Genomic DNA, 20210 nt, shown 5'->3' with positions numbered 1-20210 from the left:
GCTTGGAAATCTGGGTAACACTTTAGAATAGGGAACACTTATTCACTATTAACTACGACTTTTCCCTCAGTAAATTCCTAATTTGCTTCTTATTAATAGTTAGTAAGGTAGTTGTTAATTTTAGGTATTGGGGATTAGGGATGTAGAATAAGGTCATGTAGAATAAGGCATTAATATGTGCTTAATTAGTACTAATAAATGGCTAATATTCTAGTAATATGCATGCTAATAAGCAACTGAAAAGAAACCGAAATCTGGCTTCAATAAAGAGAAAAGTGTTATTTACAATATATATATATATATATTTATCACATGAAACATGAAAGATTTAAACAAATATGTGTCTCCTCCATACATCCTCATGGCAATCTTCCTCCTGTACAAGTGTCCATCCTGGCATAATGTGCATATTTACAAGTTAAATACTATAGATCAGAGTATAAGAGGTTAATGAATACATGCAAATATAAGTTTTATATACTGTACAGATATGCTGTGAGACAGACAAACCAGCTCAAAAGTGTGTGAAGCTCGCCAGTGTTCATTGTTTCAGCAGATTTAATACCCCATCTGCATGACTGCTCTGCACAGACACTCATTACTCACACATCACACACACACATGCACGCACGCGCGCACACACACACACACACACACACACACACACACACACACATGAATATTAACTCACGTGAAACAGAATGCTAACATCTGGCTAGAGTTTAGAAGGTTTGAGGGAAAACAGCAGAGAAAGAAAGATACAGTAACTGGGCATCACCAGCACTGTGCAGCGGTTTAAAAAAAAAATAAAAAAATTAATTTGATGTTTTTGGGCGGGTTGGCAATTTTTTTTTTTTAAACAAAGACAGTGAAGAGAAGACAGGAAACCACTCTTAATATACATCTGCTTTGTCAACTTTCAATGTAAAACAATTATCACAATCCATCCATAGAGCTTCCGTTCTGATACCAGAGAGTCTCAGTAAACTGGCAATAATAAAACGTAGCGCAATTGTAACTTAACATGTATGCATTTCAATGCATTACTTTAACAATATTCTTCAACACTGGATGCAGCAATATGGCATCTTTGTTCAAAGACTGGTAACACCCTCCCCCCTCTTTTCATCTCAGAGGGCATCTGAAATATGCTAATGGACTGGAGCATTAAGCTGGCTGGTGTAAAGGCACGTACATGGACTTAGACGTTAATGCAGTGCCACTTTATACATCCCTAATCTCTCTTTATCACTGATCACTCTATTTTCCAGTCTGTTTTTTCCCTTTCTCTTCCACCTCAGCTCTCAGTCTCTGACAAGCTATATCCATTATCACATTCAGAAATAAACCTGACAGTCCAGTTGATTTGTGGAATGAATGCACATGTATGCACGGAAACACAACGTGATACTCACACTGGAAGTAGAGTTCCTCATCCCCCTCCTGGCTGGCTTTACTGTAGCCACACTGTCTGCGAGGGAAAAAACAACAACAAAAAAATGACATGCCATTAAAAACAAAGCATAAAATGATCATAAAACAACTTGCGTTAAAGAAAAGAAAATTTCAGCACACAGCCGCTACCGACTGTAAGGAATGACAAAACAGCACTTAAAATGACAACTTGTAATAAAGTTATTTACGAACATGTCTGTACCGCCAGTCTAAACAAAAATGCAACTGAGTGAACTTGCTTAAGATAACAATTTTGTATTTCCCTTCAGATGAAAAAGTTCTTATTATTTTTAATCAAAATTGTTTGTTTAAAGAATTAGTCCACCCAATAATGAACAATCTGTCATGACGTTCTTCACAAATGGAGTAATTTTAAATGCTTTAAAGATACATTTGAAAAATTAAGTCCATAAAAACACCATAAAAGTGGTCTGTATAACTCATGAACCACATTTTAGGTCTTTTGAAGTCATATTATAGGTTTGTGTAAGAAACGGACCAAATTGAAATCTTTTAATTTACAAATAATTGTCCCCTCCAGTAAGCTGATTCAGAAAAATAAATCATTAAGACAGCTTTTGTCAAGCAATTCAATGAAAAGATCTGAATGTCTGATTCACGATTGAATCATTGCTACTTCACTTTAAACTTGAATAAATGTGCTAAATTGTCGGTGAATAGCAACTTAAAAGGTTCATCTGTTCCTCATACAATCATATTGCATCAGAAGACCAAACAAGCATCATATGGACCACTTTTATGGCGCTTTTATGTAATTTTCTGAGTTTGACAGTTCTCATTCACATTCATAACACTGAAAAGAATGGCTAGGATTGCACAGAAGTCATAATTAAGTGATCATTTTCATTTTGAGGTGAACTATCCCTTTAAGACTCATTTGAGGTGAAAAACTACAACACTTTCAGTTAAAATCATTGGTTTAAATGTATGCATGAGGTTTTATCTCCGGTAGTCCACGGTGTGTAAATGTAGAGATTTCCTAGTGAACCGCTGCTCTGACATAGTCATAGCGTGAGTGCGAGAAGAACCAGGCCGCCGCAGGATCTGATGGCATTTGGGCGATTTTACGTTGTGGATTAGTGTGACACGGAGACATTGGGGAAAGACATGCACCACAGGAGGTATTAGAGAATAGAGACACACACACACACGCACAGCAGGGGTGGAAAAGCCCTCAAAAGGAGACTCTGACAAGATTTTGGAGACTTCAGGTTATTTGCTAGCGCGTGTGCTGTTGTTTGAGAAGAAAGAGGACGCACACCAAACAGACTTTCAAATTTTGTGTGTGTGTGCTGGCAAGCATCTGATTAGAACATTCACAATCTACTCTAAAAAGCTGAATATGACAGACGTTGGACAGAGAAAGAAACATGCAGGTAGGAGAGACTACACACAGACAGCTGGGACTTCAGATCTCTGACCATGTTTACACCTCACATCTGTTGGATGGCAATTAATACAGGTGTAAACAAGGTCCATTTTTTTTTTATACTCAAAGTACAGCATGGCGCTAGCAATGCAAGATCATGGGTTTGACTTCCCGGAAATGCATGAACTGACAAAATGTATACCTTTAATGTAATGCAAGCGGCTTTGGATAAAATATCTGCCAATTGCATAAAAATAATAATATGATGCATTCATATTATTAAAATTACTGTATTACCTTTCCTAAGCTCAGGGTCACTTTACACTTTTACTGTAAGCAAATTAAGTACAAACATTTGTACATTAAATAAAAAAAACTTAAATGCAATGTACTGTAAGTTGCTAAAATATAATAATAATAATTTTATTAAGAAAAACAAGAGTTAGATGGACAATTTTAATGGTAATTTTCTGAGTTTGACAGTTCTCATTCATTTTCATTACACTGAATTAGCAATAATAATACATTAATATAATTTTATTTTTCACTTTCCTAAGATTATGGTTGCTTAACTTGTACATGTAAACAGTAATCCATCCTGATCTGACAGTGGAGACCATCCACATCCATCTAGCTATTGAAAATGTTTGATCAAATTAAATGGAAAAGTCCCATACAATTTGTTGACAACTTTTTGACTCTAAAAAACAACATTTTGAGAACTTACCCTCAAAATAACAAAATGGTCATGCAATCAGTCTCAGCTGACCACCTGTTAAAGATGTTAATACCAGGAGTAAACATGGCCTCTGTTAGGAAATGGAGTGGCGAGACAGACGGGACAAACGAGAGGAAGGAAGATGAAGAGAAAGGCAGCAGCAAGGTAGGAGGGTTAGTGGAGAAACGCAGGCATGCCTGTACCTGGGAGACAGCTGCGTGGAGGGAGGAAGAGGAGGAGGAGGAAGAGTAGAGAAGGAGGTAGAGAGCAGCACCACGCGAGTAGGAGCTACATTGGACGGTCTGGAGAAGCCACTAAAGGAAGAGAGGGAGGAAGGGCCTGAGAGTAGTCTTCTTCCTATTGTCATCATAGGAAGTTACTCACTAAAGTGACGACATCACTTCCTATCACGCCACCTGACTTCTAACCTACTTACAAGGAATTATAGTAATACTTTACTTAAACATTAACATTCTATTATCATTTTTTCACCCTCAGGGCGAGTAAACGAAATAAATAACCATGTATATTTCTATGATGATAAAAACGGGATTACACAATGAACAGACCATAACTTGAAATGTTCTTTGTTGCATAAGAGCAAAATCAGACAAAAAAGACAAAGGTACAAAACTACAATCCTATGAAGCACTGTGAATGACACAAATATTAAAAATGATAGAGAAAAATAAAACTAATGCTCATTTTGATTAGTATTCTATTTCATAATTTGATTTAGATGTTGATTATAATGAGAGAGAAACAATGTATTTTATGTTTATTGCAAAATATGCATATAAATATATACAAAAAGTAGTTTGAGATTGTAGGGAGACTGACTTTATTACCTCATTTTCTGTGCTTCATCTGAGTGGGAGGGCGCTAAAAGAGCTCTTTTGGCATGATTTGCTTGATGTAATTCTCTGATTGTTGAGATTGCTTTGCAGAATCATGGGTAATGTAGTTTTCACCAAGAGATCTGATGTTAAACTTATGTTAAACTTATGTTGAAATAATGTGGGTTGATGACAACCTCGTAACTCTCAGTAGGCCTGTCTTTAATGGTTGAAGTAATTGTTAAAATCAATTGAATGGGATTATTGCTTCTGGAACCTGACAGTTGCACTCTATTGTGACCTTCACATACAATTTTTTAAAGGCAGTATGCAGTATGCTAGTATTTCATTTCAAACACAGGCACAGATACACAGTCCACTGGCTTCAGGCGATGCAAGTATATTAAATGTACATAAAGGACCAGAAGAAAGGCTGTCCACAAATATCAATAATCCACTGGCCGTGTGTGTACGCATGTCAGTAAATTAGTATTATTAATAATAAAAGATGTCATCCCTGAAATAGAATGAGAAAAAACAGGACCCAGAATTCAAAGGTTTTTGGGACAAAATGTATCTGCAAAAACAAACCCTGTATAAACCAATCTGATTTAACAGAAACACTGATCAAAGAACTTGAAAGATCTGAAAGACTGTTTTCATATGCATGGATTGATTTGTAAAGATTTAGATGTTCAAAATGTGTATAAACTAGGGCTAAACAAATAAATCAATTACATCAGATGGCAATTATTAACTGAATTAACCACCGTTAAATCACATAATTAAGCCCCCAAATGAAGATAACATAGGCATACAATGCAACATTATTGTGGCAGAAGCACTCAATGAGATGACAAAAAGTGTCTTTAGAAATCAATATATTGTGTGTTTTATTTCTATGCAGACTGACCATTTATTTATCACTTATACATAACATGCTACTATGGACAAGCACGGTTTGTGCCTAAATTCAATGAGCCGTCAGCCATTTTCTGTTTGTCCAACACAATTTCACACCTGATATATGCCTATGTCTCTAACAAGCCTTTCTCGCACACATCATTAATCAATATAAACCACTTTATCAGAGACTAATCGATAAATCCGCTCTCTTCTGTGTGTTAGACGACATGCAACTGGATTGTGTGTTGTTGTCTGAGCTGAGCTGATGATAAAGTTTGTGGATGCATATGAAAGAGATTTTGTGCATGTGTGATTGACAGAGGCTCGGCGACACTCCATTGTGTGTGGTTGAATGAATGAGAACCATTTCACACCGGCTCAATATAATCCATTCTCATCAGACTGATTAATGGAGAGCTATAGGAGCATGTGCTTCCTGTCTGCCACTCCCTCCCCTGACACCGCAGCTGCACAGAGATCCATTAGAGTATGTCACACCTGTGTTCTTGTGTGCGCATGAAATACCCAGACACATGGATTCTGTGAGTGCAAAACTCGGCAGAAATATCCACAGATTTCCTCAAGATTGGAATAGCCATCATTCACAAGCCGGTCGATAAATCCGCTCTCTTCTGTGTGTTAGACGACATGCAACTGGATTGTGTGTTGTTGTCTGAGCTGATGATAAAGTTTGTGGATGCATATGAAAGAGATTTTGTGCATGTGTGATTGACAGAGGCTCGGCGACACTCCATTGTGTGTGGTTGAATGAATGAGAACCATTTCACACCGGCTCAATATAATCCATTCTCATCAGACTGATTAATGGAGAGCTATAGGAGCATGTGCTTCCTGTCTGCCACTCCCTCCCCTGACACCGCAGCTGCACAGAGATCCATTAGAGTATGTCACACCTTTGTTCTTGTGTGCGCATGAAATACCCAGACACATGGATTCTGTGAGTGCAAAACTCGGCAGAAATATCCACAGATTTCCTCAAGATTGGAATAGCCATCATTCACAAGCCGTTATGCATCCTACATTCCTTTCATTTATGTTTGTGAAATGATTTTGCTTTCAGCTACCTATAAGATTGCAGTAATCTCAGCTCTCAGCTACACACATTTTACCATGTTTAAATTCAAAAATCAGAAAATGCAAAAAAATTGCAGATTCTGTCTCACAAGTTTACAACAATGTTTACGATGTTAACAAAATCTGAGATATAGCATTACGAGAATAAAGTCATAATGTTTTGAGAATAATTTCATATACTATAAATCCTTTATGAAAACAAGGTCAAAGATTAGATAATTAAGTGGTAAAATTACAAGATTAAAGGATTTATATTTTGAAAAACAATATGAAAGTAGTTTTTGATATTTCATAATATTATATTGCAATATTTTGATAAGTCAGTTATGACAATCTTAACATCACAAGATTGAAGTACAAATATATTAAAAATAAAGTCAAAATAACAAAAGTAATTATGAGATGAAAGTCAATTATGATGATAAACTCCTAACATTAAAGGATTTAGTAAATTACAGTTAAAACATTAAGTAGTAGTAATATTTTGTAAAGTCAATTATGACAATACAGTCACAACATTACAAGATTAAAGTGGTAATATTTAGAAAAAGGCAAAATTGCAATAAAGCCACTATGAGATGAAAGCAGTAATTTTTTATTATTTTTTTTAAATCACTTGCGACAATGAACTAAATTGAAAATGAAGTGAAAAGTCGTAATATTACAAAATTAAAGGAGCAACATTATGAGAATAAGGTCAAAAATACAAGAATAAAAGTACTTGAATTTCAAGATTGAAGTCGTGGCCAAGGAGAATAAAATTCCTCTCACATTTCGCTTGGCATAAACACTTTCTACGGCCAAAACTTTTACGGAAAGTTTTTTTTTTGTTTGTTTGTTTTTAAATATGGCACTAAAACATTGCCATATTTAGGATAATTGAATCAGGACAATTCACAAGTCTGAAATCTGCACCATCCACATGAGCAACACAACATGTATGCTAACCACTACACCACAGCAACAACTGTACAGTTTTTTTTATGTCTCACTGTGGAAGAACTTGATGACCTTGTGAAACACACACACACGAGTGCTGATTCTCCTGTATTGCATATATCCACTCATGTGCATCGCCGGTGCACTTCTGTGCATGTGGGACGGTTTTGGCTATGTGATGAGTGAGAGAGAGATCTGTCTAAAAAACAATACAGGAGCAGAATCTTGGCATGTCTTTCTTCACATTTCTCCACCTTCACTCCCTGCTGGGAGAGGCAGCCTTTACAAACACACACGAGACATATGTACACATCTTGCAATCATGGCGAAATTGGATTGAGCGATTGCGCTGCCCATAAAACAAGCTAACAAGGGCATTGCACTTCTCAAAAAGAGGAATGAGGCTTCATGCCCTCCAGTGGGATGACGGATGAGTTTGCGCATCTGTGCATGTGAGAGATGGACTCGACTAAAAATGTGTTTTGATTCATTCTAATGGATGATTTTGCAGACCATGGAAGTAGAAAAAGGCTTTCGCTGATGCAACTGTCAGGCCGCCATTAGGGAGACGCACTATGGAGCAGAAACTGAATGTGCAACCATATCCTATTTCAGTTAAAGGGATAGTTCTGCCAAATACAAAACTGTCACGAGACAGTCATGAACCAATGATGTTTGACAGGCCAGATTTGAAGATGCAAAGGATCATTTTCACCAAATAATGACTGATAACTAACGGAGTTAGTCTTTGTAAAAAGCATTGGAATAGCAGTTATACCTTCTCCAGATGAGCAATCCAACTCCAAGAGTAAGTAACATGATGAGAGCAGCCACCGAAACCACAACGATGATCACCACAGGACTCTGTTCACTAGAGGCCAGGGCCACTGCACAACAAACACACACAAAGACAAACAAAAGATTTGGTTAGTATTCATGGTGGCACAAGCCATTACCAGTGCTCTAAAAGCACTGGAGCTTGACAAGAAGATTGATCTTTGAAGTCTTTCCTTATTTATTTTGATAGCATCCTAATGGGAATAAATTTTTGTGAGTTAAAAAGTTACGACTTTCCTCCAAATGGCCCCAATCCATCCATCTGGACACAGAGAAACTACTTTCAGTTACAAAAAAAAAAAAACACTTTGGCTTTCAAAAGGAAAGATGATCCCTAGCAAAGCAGTCAATTATCAATAAATAACGGAGAAAAACCCTTTTTATGAGTCATTTATTTAGAATTCAAACCCACATGGGACATTGAATAAAGGTAAACTTATTTGCACTCTTTTTTTTTTTTTTTTTTGGAGAAATGTAATTATCATTGAAACTCAACAAGTGAAATATAGCCCTCTAGCAAAACACTGTCACCAGCGGAGGACATCAGGACAACAATCCATCTTTACACATACAAGATTATTGTAAGCCCATAAATCGTGAAGAAAGTTGCTTTAGACTAGAGTATTATTGAATTATTCTGTTCTGCATTTTGAATCTTATTTTTATTTGTTGTTGTTGTTGTGAATGGGAGCACTTTAAATGTATATGCAATATAATTTATATTTACAGTACTTTTTAGGGTCTGTAGGATTTTTTGTCACTTATGTTCACAAAAGAAGGCATTCATTTGATCAAAAATATAGTACAACATTAATATTTTGAAATATTATTACACTTTAAAATATTTTTTTTCCTGTTTAAATCTATTTTATAATGTAATATATTCCTGTGATGTAAAGCTGAATTTTCAGCACTATTACTCCAGTCTTCAGTGTTACATGATACTTCAGAAATCATTCTAATATGGTGATTTTCTGCTTAAAGGGGTCATATGATGCAATTTTTCCTTTCTCTTTGGAGTGTTACAAGCTCTTGGTGCATAAAGAAGATCTGTAAAGTTGCAAAGACTAAAGTCTCAAATCCAAAGAGATATTCTTTATAAAAGTTCAGAGTTAGCCACAACTACCTAAAACGACTCGTTCAAACACGCCCCCACATATCTACCTCACTATGTGGGAAGATTTGCATAACACCGCCATGTCGTGAAGGCCCTGTGTGCTTCGTTGTGAAAGCGAAAGCTCACTCTAGCCCGGCCTCAGCTCACTCTAACCCGGCCTCAGCTCACTCTAGCCCGGCCTCAGCTCACTCTAGCCCGGCCTCAGCTCACTCTAGCCCGGCCATCACAATGCATTGGATAGCTGGCTAATCACAGCACACCTCGCTTTTTCAGACCGATGAGCTTTGTAAAAATCGATGCGTTTCAAAAAGGCGGGGCATAGAGGAGAAACAATAATGTACAGTATGTGGAAAATAATGTGTTTTTTATCTTTAAACCGCATAAACACATTTCACTACACCAAATACACAAAATAATGTTCTTTTTAGAAGCATCATATGACCCCTTTAAGAACAATTTCTTATTATTATCCATGTTAAAAATGTGCTGCTTAAAATTTTCATGGTACCTGTGATACTACATTTGTCATTTTTTCAGGATTCTTTGATGAACCAAAAGAACAGCATTTATTTGAAACTAAAATATTGTGTAACCATGTAAATGTCTTTACTGTCATTTTTAATATATTTATTGTATCCTTGCTGAATAAAAATGATTAATTTCTTTAAAAAAATCTTTTGAACAGTATTGTATATAACATACACAAAAATTCATATTTATCTTTATTTAAATTTATGCTATAAATATCAATCACAAAGGCCCATTTTTCAGTCTTTCTTGAATATGTTAACATACTACGAAAAATATGAGTACTAAAAATATTTAAATTCACAATAAAATATTGTAATATTAACAGTCCTAATTATAACACTTTGAAGTCACAATGAAGGGTAATATAATATAATATAATATAATATAATATATAATATAACTTTCATTAGTAAATATAATTTTACATTTAAATTTTACTACGAGGTCCCCTCAGAAAAACAAACATGCTACACCTTTAAGTGTCAAAATGATTAAATTTTAAATTTATTAAATTAAATTTTTTTTGAATGCTCAGAAGTGAAAAATTCTCTACTATCTGATTTAATCAACCATTTTGAACCTAGCGGAGCATTTCACATTTGAGAAAACCCCCAAGCTGTTAGGAGCAAAAGCTAGTGGAGCGATACTCGACAGGATCTGGAATGAGACTCATTCAGTCCAACGGTTTGCAACCAGCCACCAAAGATTGCAGCTTTGTTCTGCATAATCTAAAGCTGTTCAAATACTTGTTTGAGTGCTACAATGAAGGAGCAGGATGAGATCACATGTGAAAGTCCTTCCAAAGTGTTCATTCAATATGAATGTGTCCTCTTAAATTAAAGATGACAGCAAACATTTGCACTTTAAAGTCATTGTTTCACTGTAAAGCCAACATGTTTTGTGTACTAACATGAAATTAATAAAAAAAAGGTAGTTCACAACAATTTTACACCACACATTCATTCTTTCTTCTAAAACAAAGAGAGACACTCACGTTCCACCAGCGTCTGCAGCTCCAGCGGTGCGCTGTACGCCCCGTAGTCAAGCGTAGGAGGCGACACAGCTGCCACAGGGCTGGAAGAGGAAGAGGAAGCAGACGGCGAAGATTGAGACAAAGAGGAGGAGGAGGAGGAGGAGGAAGAAGAAGAAGAAAGAGGAGAGGAGGAAAGAGATGAAAGTGCTGGGCTGGAGCAGGTGCGGATGAGGAAGACGTAGGTGGTGCCTGGTTTCAGATTGTTGACGCTAATTCTGGTGGCGGCCGTCTTTACTGTGGAATAGCTCTGATATTTCTGGTCCTGAAGGAACACAGAAATATGTCCATAAAACAACCACCAATGAGTCTATGGAAGTAAATGACAGTGATGGAAATAATATTTTAAATATGTCTGGAATAATGCTGTCTTTATCTTTTGTCTTCAGTGTCACACGATCCTTCAGAAATGATTCTAATATGTTGATTTGCTGCTCAAGAAACATTTCTTATTATTACCAATGGTGAATTTTTTTTTTTGCTGCTTAATGTATTTTTGTGTGTGTGTGTGGAAAACATGACGCATTTTTAAAAGATTCTTTGATGAATATAAAGTTCAAAAGAACAGCATTTATTTAAAACAGAAATGTTTTGTAGCATTACAAATGTCTTTATGCATTGACCCCAAACTTTTGAACAGTAGTGTACCTTTAATTATTATTATTTATTTTTTTTACCTTAATTCACACTACAACTGAGGGAAAATATTAATATTTATATAAATATAAATAATTTCCCCAAAATAAACACTGAAATGGTTTGTGATTATTTCACTCTTTATTTAGAAAAAAAAAACAAGTAAAACAATCAAATCTATAGATAAAAACTATTTGATAAGTATCAAAAGTAAATTATGAAAGCATGCTAAAATTACAATTTTAAAGCTTCATTAAAAAAAATCCCTGGTCTTAATAAAAATCAATGTCTGTGAGCCCGTAGGAAATGAAACATGCTTATATGCACAACAAAACAAACTATCAAAAGTTAACATTATAAAAACTTGCTTTAAGGGTTAACTTGAAAATCGAAAAAATGAAGAAGAAAAAAAAGACACCCTACATTTACATGAGATCTTAAAATGAACAAGATTTTCTCTATTCTTGACATCAGCCGTTACATAGGCAGAAATATTTGGATTGATTTTCCCTGATTTCCCTTTCTCTGATTAAAAACAACAACAAAATAACATTTAAGTGGTTTGCATTACATGTTATCTGCTTACGAACTATAATCTGTGTAAGATTTTGAATGTGAACACACTGTGTTCATAAGAAATGCATTATTGTGTATTATTTTTTTTTCTCAGTGCTGGCAGAAGTTTGAACAAACATCAATGTCTGGCAGCTACATGTTTTAAAGCACTACTGCACCTGACAGAATGATCAATGAGCTACAGGCCTGTGGGAACCTGCCATTAAGTGTGGCTGTACACAGATTCAATGCTTTGTGGAGAGGACAGAGCATGTAACCGTACCTTTTCATAGTATTTAATCTCATATTCAGTGCGGCTGCTGTTGGGATACACGACGGGTTCCCTCCAAGCCAGAGTCACACTGCGCTGCTCAACCTTCTCCGCTCGCAGCTCGTTAACCTGGGAAGGCGCTAAAGAGACAAGACAGAAAGAAAACTGTAAATAATTCAAAGAAAACTGTGAGCTGAAGTTCTTCTGCCTGAGTGTGTAACAGATTGGTGATGATGATGATGTCTGAACATGCTGATAAAGATTTGATTAAGACGCTCTCCTGCTGTCAGAATAATGTCAAATCCAACCATTTTGTGTTCAATGCTGGTTAGACAAACTCCAAGATACAACCAGCACACATTCAACACTTTAGGAACAGTATTCTAAATATCTAAATATCCTTAAAACAAGACACACTTACTTGAAAAGTGAAGCATGAAATATTAAGATTTTTTTTTCTAGAAAATATATTTAGAATTAAGTTTACAACACTTTCCTAATTCCAATGGCAATATTAATTAATTAATTAATTAATTTTTATTTGAACTAATCTAGTAAAAGGGGTACAATAAGGATTAATATATATTAATGATAAAAAAAGATACATATCAAAAACAGAGGCCCATGGAATTAAATATAACATACATTACAAAACAATGGTACTCTCAAGACAGCTAGCTAAATATGAAAAAAGTCCAAAAATCACATACTTTCTGAGCAGGTACCACATTTGAAAAAGTATTTATTTTGCGAATAAATAATGTTCTTAATGTTAAATAAATGTTCTATTTATAAATTTGTGTAGTATGAATGTAATCCGGACATAATACACCCACCATGTTGGTACTGTTATGTGACTTACAACTTGAGCATCACACACCCACCATTTATGAATCCTCTTCATAGCGTAATGGGATAGTAAAGTATCCTTTTTATACACAATACAATCTCGCCATAAGTAGTAGGTCATCTGGGTACTTTTTGGCTACAGTTTTAGCAAATTTGGACATACTACTACTCATTTCGCTTACTATATAGTAGAGAAGTAGGCATATTCAGATGCGTCTGTTATCCTCGTCTAAACTGGGAGACTATTTCCTGTTGTGTTCAAAATACATACTGTGTGAATGTAACAGACTGAGCTGGATTGCGTCTCCTGCCCCTCTTCCACTGCCGTTCTGATTAAGAGATGATTAACGATGACAGAACAGCTGAGAGCTGCCACTCAAAATCCCCCACTGAAGACTGACAGCTCCATCACATCAGAAGCAAGCAATGGACAAATAAGATGTAAACTTTCAATCTCTCATCCATCAACCAACAACCAAACAAACCTTATTTTTCCCCTAATGCTTGCTGTTCTTTCTTCACATAGAGTGGCACATGCTAACAAAAACACAACCACGCAGTTTCCGTCACATCTTCATGTATACCACGATTCATAATTAAAGTGTAATTTGGGGCGCTGATCAAAGACAGAATCTGTCCTCTTCATGTGTCTGAAGCTTTTAAAACAAAGGCATGAGAGTTATTGTCATTCAGACTGTTCTTTCGGCCTGCTTTTCCATTTCCTGCTACTCCAGACATCCCATGAGACACTGACATGAAATAAAACTAAGATATCTTAGGAAAAATCCTTCGGCTGACAGCTTTATGACTACACTGTGTACAGGCGATTCAATCCTGACCAGATACATGACCTCTTCTTCATTCTATTTTTGGCCTTTATGCCAGTTTATTGACAGGTGTAGTATAGAGAAGACAGGAAATGATGGTGAATGGAAGGAAATGACAAAAACCAAACATGAACTCGCATTACACACATAGCTAGCACAGTTCAATATGTATGTGGTAACACACAGGCCACGGCAGAGCCTGAGTAGTCACAGAAAATATGAATGGAGGACACTCAATACTGCAGCTTTAGGAAAGGAAATCACTAATTGTTTACTAATTATGTGCTAATTATTTGCATGCACAATAGCGTGGTTAATTAAAAATATATTTAAGAATAATTATTAATTATATTTACTTTGTTTACTTTAAATAATAATAATAATAATAAAATCACTACTAATTATAATATCAGCATCACAATGAGTGAAAAACTTTAGTTACAATTTCTCAATTTAGTATTTTGTATGTTTTTTTTAAACAGGATTCCAAAGGATTATGATCAATGAATTTCTTTGACTCTTCAAGTCTAAGATGACTAGATTAGGAATTTAAAAAATGTCTCACCAGTACTTAGCCACAGTATTTTATAGCCAAACTGTAACATTAATAAAATAAAATATTATATGTATATAGAAATGTATATAGGAACAGAAATCCCACTTTTTACATTGTCTGATTATCCTTGTTTTCCAGGACGCTGGGAACCCTGCTTTAATGGCCGTACAACTTGAACTGCATGAACTTCCCAAGTTTGTGTAAAAACTGATGTACATTTGGACAAATCCTGTAGAACAGTTATGTGTGGGGGAAAAACAAGCGAATAAATGGATTTATAATCTAAAGAGGGATGAGAGGTACAACATCACAGTTCGTGGGTTGTACTGGGTGTAAGAGAAGCTTCTTTCCAATTCTACTCCAAGCTGTTGTTTCTTATGTGTCACAATGAATAATGTATAAAGAGCTCTAAACTGCTGCTCTGCCTCCCACTCCAACTCTGAAAAAATGCACTTGCAAACACTGATTACTGGCAGCCTGACCCCATCCAAGTGGGAGGAAATGAGAACGGAGATGAATTGCTTTGAGTGTAACTTCATCACTGCAGGGGCCAAACTGAAGGTTACAAAGTTCTGAATCAGCTCTGTAAGACAGGTTAGGGTGTTATACTACATGTGAACCTTTCAAACACATACATAAACACTCATAAATAGGCATTCACAGCACACACAAACACTCTATTAGGTAAACATGCACATAACATTTTAAACACTGATTTTCATTTCCCACAGTGTTGTTACTCTTAACTAAAACTTCTAGTAAATAAACTATTAAAGTAAATTATCTTTAATAAACTTAAAGTCTATTAAACGTTGTTTTTGCTAACTGAAATAAAGCAGAAATAAAATATAAATATTAAATAAAACATTGCCTTGGCAACTAGCTATCACATTTAAATTGAAGTACTAAAAATATATATAAAATGTTTATGGAAATTACATTTTAAACATTTCTGGATTAATTTAGCTGATTCCTTTGCTTTGCTAAGACTTATGCTTTTAAAAACTAGAATTTTATGTATCCTAAATACACAAAATTATTAAATACATATAATTAAATATATAACATAAGTGATTATTATTTTTTCCTTTGCACTTAGGTAAAAGCAAAATTGTTGGTTGTGAAATAAAAATAAATTAAAGATAAACAGAAATATTTAAAAAGCTAATTTATTTATTTGACTAATTAATTATTTTTTTAATTTATTAAATTATATATGTTTTTAATTAAAATGAAAACTGGAAATTTAAAAAATGAAAGCCAATTCAAAATATTAATAAAGACTATAATATTACATAACACTAAAATAACATTGATTTGCTAATGGAAATCAAGTATTACTTTGATATTTAATATTCTGATAAAGAAAATTATAATTTTTTTAGCATGCTAGTGGTCACAAGAGTAAGGAAGCACCGGATTTCTTGAGCACTTGGTATTGCCCTATAGGCAGAGCCAACATGGCTTTTTTTTCCAATGGCAGAGACACAGATTCTTTCAGCAGGGGTGTTTTGGAGACTCCGTTTGGCACGGAGCAGTGCACTATCAGAGCGTGCAGGCAGGCACACGTCACTCCCTCAGGACATCTTCCTGTGAATAAGTGTGCAAGTCTCTTTCTCATCCTCAGTCGTCTCATTATTGTCTGGAGAATTCCTTATATTGGCTCTGCAGTCTTTGGCTCGCGCCACTGCAGCGACTACATCCAGCTAATCGTGCTTTTGTTAAATACTTACAGTACATCCACTTAAAGGACTGATGTGCGTGAAAAAGAGTAGATTGGGCGCAAATAACAAAGAAAAAGATTCTGAGTGTTTTCTTTCATTACAGCCATTACAGCAATGTTTTCTGACAACTGGCAGCGATACACTGCTGACTTTAGCAAGTGAGAGAAATACAGCGAGAAAAAAGGAAGAGATGCAGGGTTGCAATACTCTGTGGTGGGGTGAAATGTGATCTTGCCCTCAGCAATGGCAGTGGAGAACGAGACCAAATAGTCAAGTCATGCATGATAACACACAAACATACACACATTTACCACTGCTATATCACTGCAGTCTCGCAGAGCATGAGATGCCTCCAGGTTGGAGTTAACCTTGCAGTTAAGGTGAAAGTGTGTGTGTATTACACTGTTTACACACATCCATTGCAGGGCTCTATGAGGATGAGGAGTAAAATTCTTCATCAACGCAGCACAAAAGTGAACACTGAATGAAATATGTTCAACAATTAAAAAATTGTTGAATATACTAAACCATACTTTAATCAACACATATATACAGTGGGCACGGAAAGTATTCAGACCCCCTTAAATTTTTCACTCTTTGTTATATTGCAGCCATTTGCTAAAGAGTGAGGGAGAAAGACAGGATACATTATGCATTGACAAGGCTGTAGATAATCCTAAAAAGACAAAATTATTACAATATGGCTAAATCAAAATATCAGAAATAATTAAATATTCAAACTATCAGAAATAATAATCAGTGTATATGCAGACTGATGTCTGGGATGTCTTGTCCACAACATTATCCGCCCAAAAAGCTGCATATTTACACAGCACATTACACACACACACACACACACACACACACTTACAACCCGCTACCAAGAAATAAATAAAGAAAAAATATTCTGAAATAAACAAACAAATGGTTGTACACATTACCCAGTATGCTTCACCAGCTGGGCAGGTTGATAGAGTTGCTATTATCATTTATATTATCGCACGGAGAGCGGGAAGGATAGAATACAGGGAGGGAAAGAGGGAGGATGTGGAAGAGGGGATTTCAGTCGGCCTGCTGGGAGGGTGAGATAGAGGAGCAGGGACTGAAGCCTGCAAGACATATACATTTCCATCTAAAGAATGATATTACAACAGCCTACGTACACCTGGGACAGAGAGATGGGGGAATGAAAAGAAGCAGGAAGGGAAGAGGAAGTGGAGGTGGAGGAGGAGAGGAAGAGAGGGAATGAGAAAGTGTAGTGAAAAACAGTGAATTGTGAGGAAAATTAGATAAATGGGAGAAAAAGGCTTTAAAAAAAAGAGAAAGAAGAAATAGAGCAAAGAATGAGTGCAGGAACAGCAAACAGAGACAGAAGGCATAAAAATGTGAATAAATGAATTAGATTTGCCAATGGTATTTCGCACTGAATTCCAAGTTTCATCACCATAGAAATATCATTTCTTTAACTTAGAATTATGATTGTCCTTAAAGATACAATGTGCAAGTTCTGCATTCCTTCCAAACTACAAAAACAATGACTGTTTACATACAGTATATGTAAAAAAAAAATAAAAAAAAGCGTTGCTGTGTGGGGCTCAAACGAACAGAGCAATATTTTGAAATCTCCACAGTGCTACTAAATTCATGGTTGCAACAGCAGATTCCGTTAGGATAGAAGAAAGTAAAAAGTAAATAATTAAAGGGGAAGTGTGTTTGTTTGTTTGTTTATTTATTTATCTATCCAAACATTCTAGACAAAAAAAACTCCTGAAGATGCAAGCAGAAACATTCAATGTTAGAAGCTTATTTTTTACCCAACTTAAAAATAGAGAGGAAATGGGGAGGGGGGAAAACACAGTGAGAGGTGGCTGACAGAAACATAAGGAACTTAATTTTCCAGACACAAAGTGGCAACAATGCTGTAAGTTACAGACAGAGCATAAAACAACCCGACAGCACAGGCAGACAACACCCTAAGCTATAAGAGTTCATGTGAAGTGCAGCAAAGTTAGACTGAATTGAGAAGGAAGAAAAATGAGCTCTGAGTAAAAGAAATTCACACACACACGGAAAGCATTTATTCAGCACTGACTGCAAAGAAAAGAACCAAAAACGGGGTGGTCTGACAAATAGCAAACTGTCTGACTGACATCTCCCCCTAGAGATGACAGACAGCTGTCAATCAAAGCATTAGGCCATCGGTCTCATCCCAAGATTGCCTGAGCAGTGGGAGTGGAGACAGAGCAACTCATCAACCCCCCTACAGCCACACACACACACACACACACACAAAGCGTCCCGAACAACTCACACACATATTCTGCATGCATAATAACCTGTCAAAAAATGCAATTCTGAGCTATTTATTAAACAGATGCACAATACAAACATATACAATAGGGCTGGGTGATACAGATAAATATATATAGATACAGAAATATATACAGTGGGTACGGAAAGTATTCAGACCCCCTTAAATTTTTCACTCTTTGTTATATTGCAGCCATTTGCTAAAATCATTTAAGTTAATTTTTTTTCCTCATTAATGTACACACAGCACCCCATATTGACAGAAAAACACAGAATTGTTGACATTTTTGCAGATTTATTAAAAAAGAAAAACTGAAATATCACATATATATAGAGTACATATATTTAGATTTTTTTTTTAGCTTTTTGATGATATCTGAGATTTACAAATATTAATATTAATGTGTTTTCTATTAAACTTATTTTAGTCAGAAGAAATGTCACTTGAACCAAACAGGCACTATAGCCTAGCAGATTTAAAACGTTTAATGACAATTTTAATGGTAATTAATTTAAATAATAAAATTTTATTAATGTTTTAAACATCAAATCAAATTGAAAAATCTTATTAAAATAATTAAGGCAATATTCCACAGTTTACAATACATTTGAATAAACAGCAATATTTACCTACATATATATTTTTAATACAACATTTAATACACCACGTTCAAAAGTTTGGGTCTGTATTGTAAATGTTTTTGAAAGAAGTCTCTTATGCTTTCCAAGGCTGCATGGTGTTCATCAAAAACAAAGTAAAACAGTAATATTGTGAATTATTACGATTTAAAATAGAAGTTTTCTACTTTAATATATTTTAAATTGTAATTTATTCCTGTATATTCCATTGATTTTCAGCTTTAATTTTTAACTTTTTTAAACTGTTACTATATTAATTTTGTAATGCTACTATTTTATTGCTGTAAAAGACTTTCACAATATTATGCCTTTATTTCCATAAATGCAAGTCTTTGTAACTGATTTTTTTTAACTTAGTATGAGTTGTATGTTCAGTTATAAAATTCTTTCACATTCACTCAACATTGGTTCAGTCAAATATTTTACACAGTTTGGCTTTTCAAGAAACGAAAGATCAACAAAAAATAAATTTTCATGATATGACCACTTTAAAACATTAAAAAAAGCAATCATTATTTAATTACTCAAGTCGTTTTAAACCTGTATGATTTTCTTTCTTTAGTGAAACACAAAATAAGATATTTAACTGTTTCTGGGGTCCAAACAACATTAGACCCAAATGACTTTCATTGTTTGGATAAAAAAAAACTAAAACCTTTGAGTTCCACAGAAGAAAGTAAGGCTGACACACATGCAACCCCCCTCCCCCCCTGTCCTTCACCCTATATCATCCTCTTATCCCTCTCACCCACTCTTCCACTGCTGAGGCACGCAGAGGTGCCAGACCCCAGAGAGCTCCACAGGCCTCGGCCATCTAAAGCAGCCAAACAAAATCCTCTGAAGATATTGAAATGTCAATCCCTCCACACTGACCCCTCCCCTCAGCCAGTCTCCCTCTGACACACACACACACATCGGGGCGCATAAACACCCTGAAACAATCGTGAAAACATTGGGGCTTTGTTGAGCGACTATGGAAAGTGTGTTCT

General features: G+C 35.4%; 1 protein-coding gene across 3 annotated transcripts in view; it reads right to left on the bottom strand.

The window, feature by feature from the left end:
• The window catches only part of LOC107602377 (ephrin type-A receptor 7-like), a 161903-nt gene that overhangs the window by 24576 nt on the left and 117117 nt on the right, over positions 1-20210 (bottom strand). For all 3 annotated transcript variants that reach the window (XR_001611027.1, XM_016294859.1, XM_016294860.1), the window contains exons 6-9: positions 12329-12456; positions 10819-11119; positions 8118-8226; positions 1416-1471 (exon numbers count right to left, since the gene is read on the bottom strand). Coding sequence is in view for 2 of the 3 variants with exons in the window: in XM_016294859.1 (XP_016150345.1) it covers positions 1416-1471; positions 8118-8226; positions 10819-11119; positions 12329-12456 (594 nt within the window). In the remaining variant the exon portion in view is untranslated. The remainder of the gene's footprint in view (positions 1-1415; positions 1472-8117; positions 8227-10818; positions 11120-12328; positions 12457-20210) is intronic.

The sequence above is a fragment of the Sinocyclocheilus grahami genome, unplaced genomic scaffold, assembly GCF_001515645.1.
Source record: "Sinocyclocheilus grahami isolate Dianchi unplaced genomic scaffold, SAMN03320097.WGS_v1.1 scaffold325.1, whole genome shotgun sequence".
Lineage (NCBI taxonomy): Eukaryota > Metazoa > Chordata > Actinopteri > Cypriniformes > Cyprinidae > Sinocyclocheilus > Sinocyclocheilus grahami.
The sequence above is the reverse complement of the archived record's forward strand: the minus strand, read 5'-3'. Positions and strand labels throughout refer to the sequence as shown.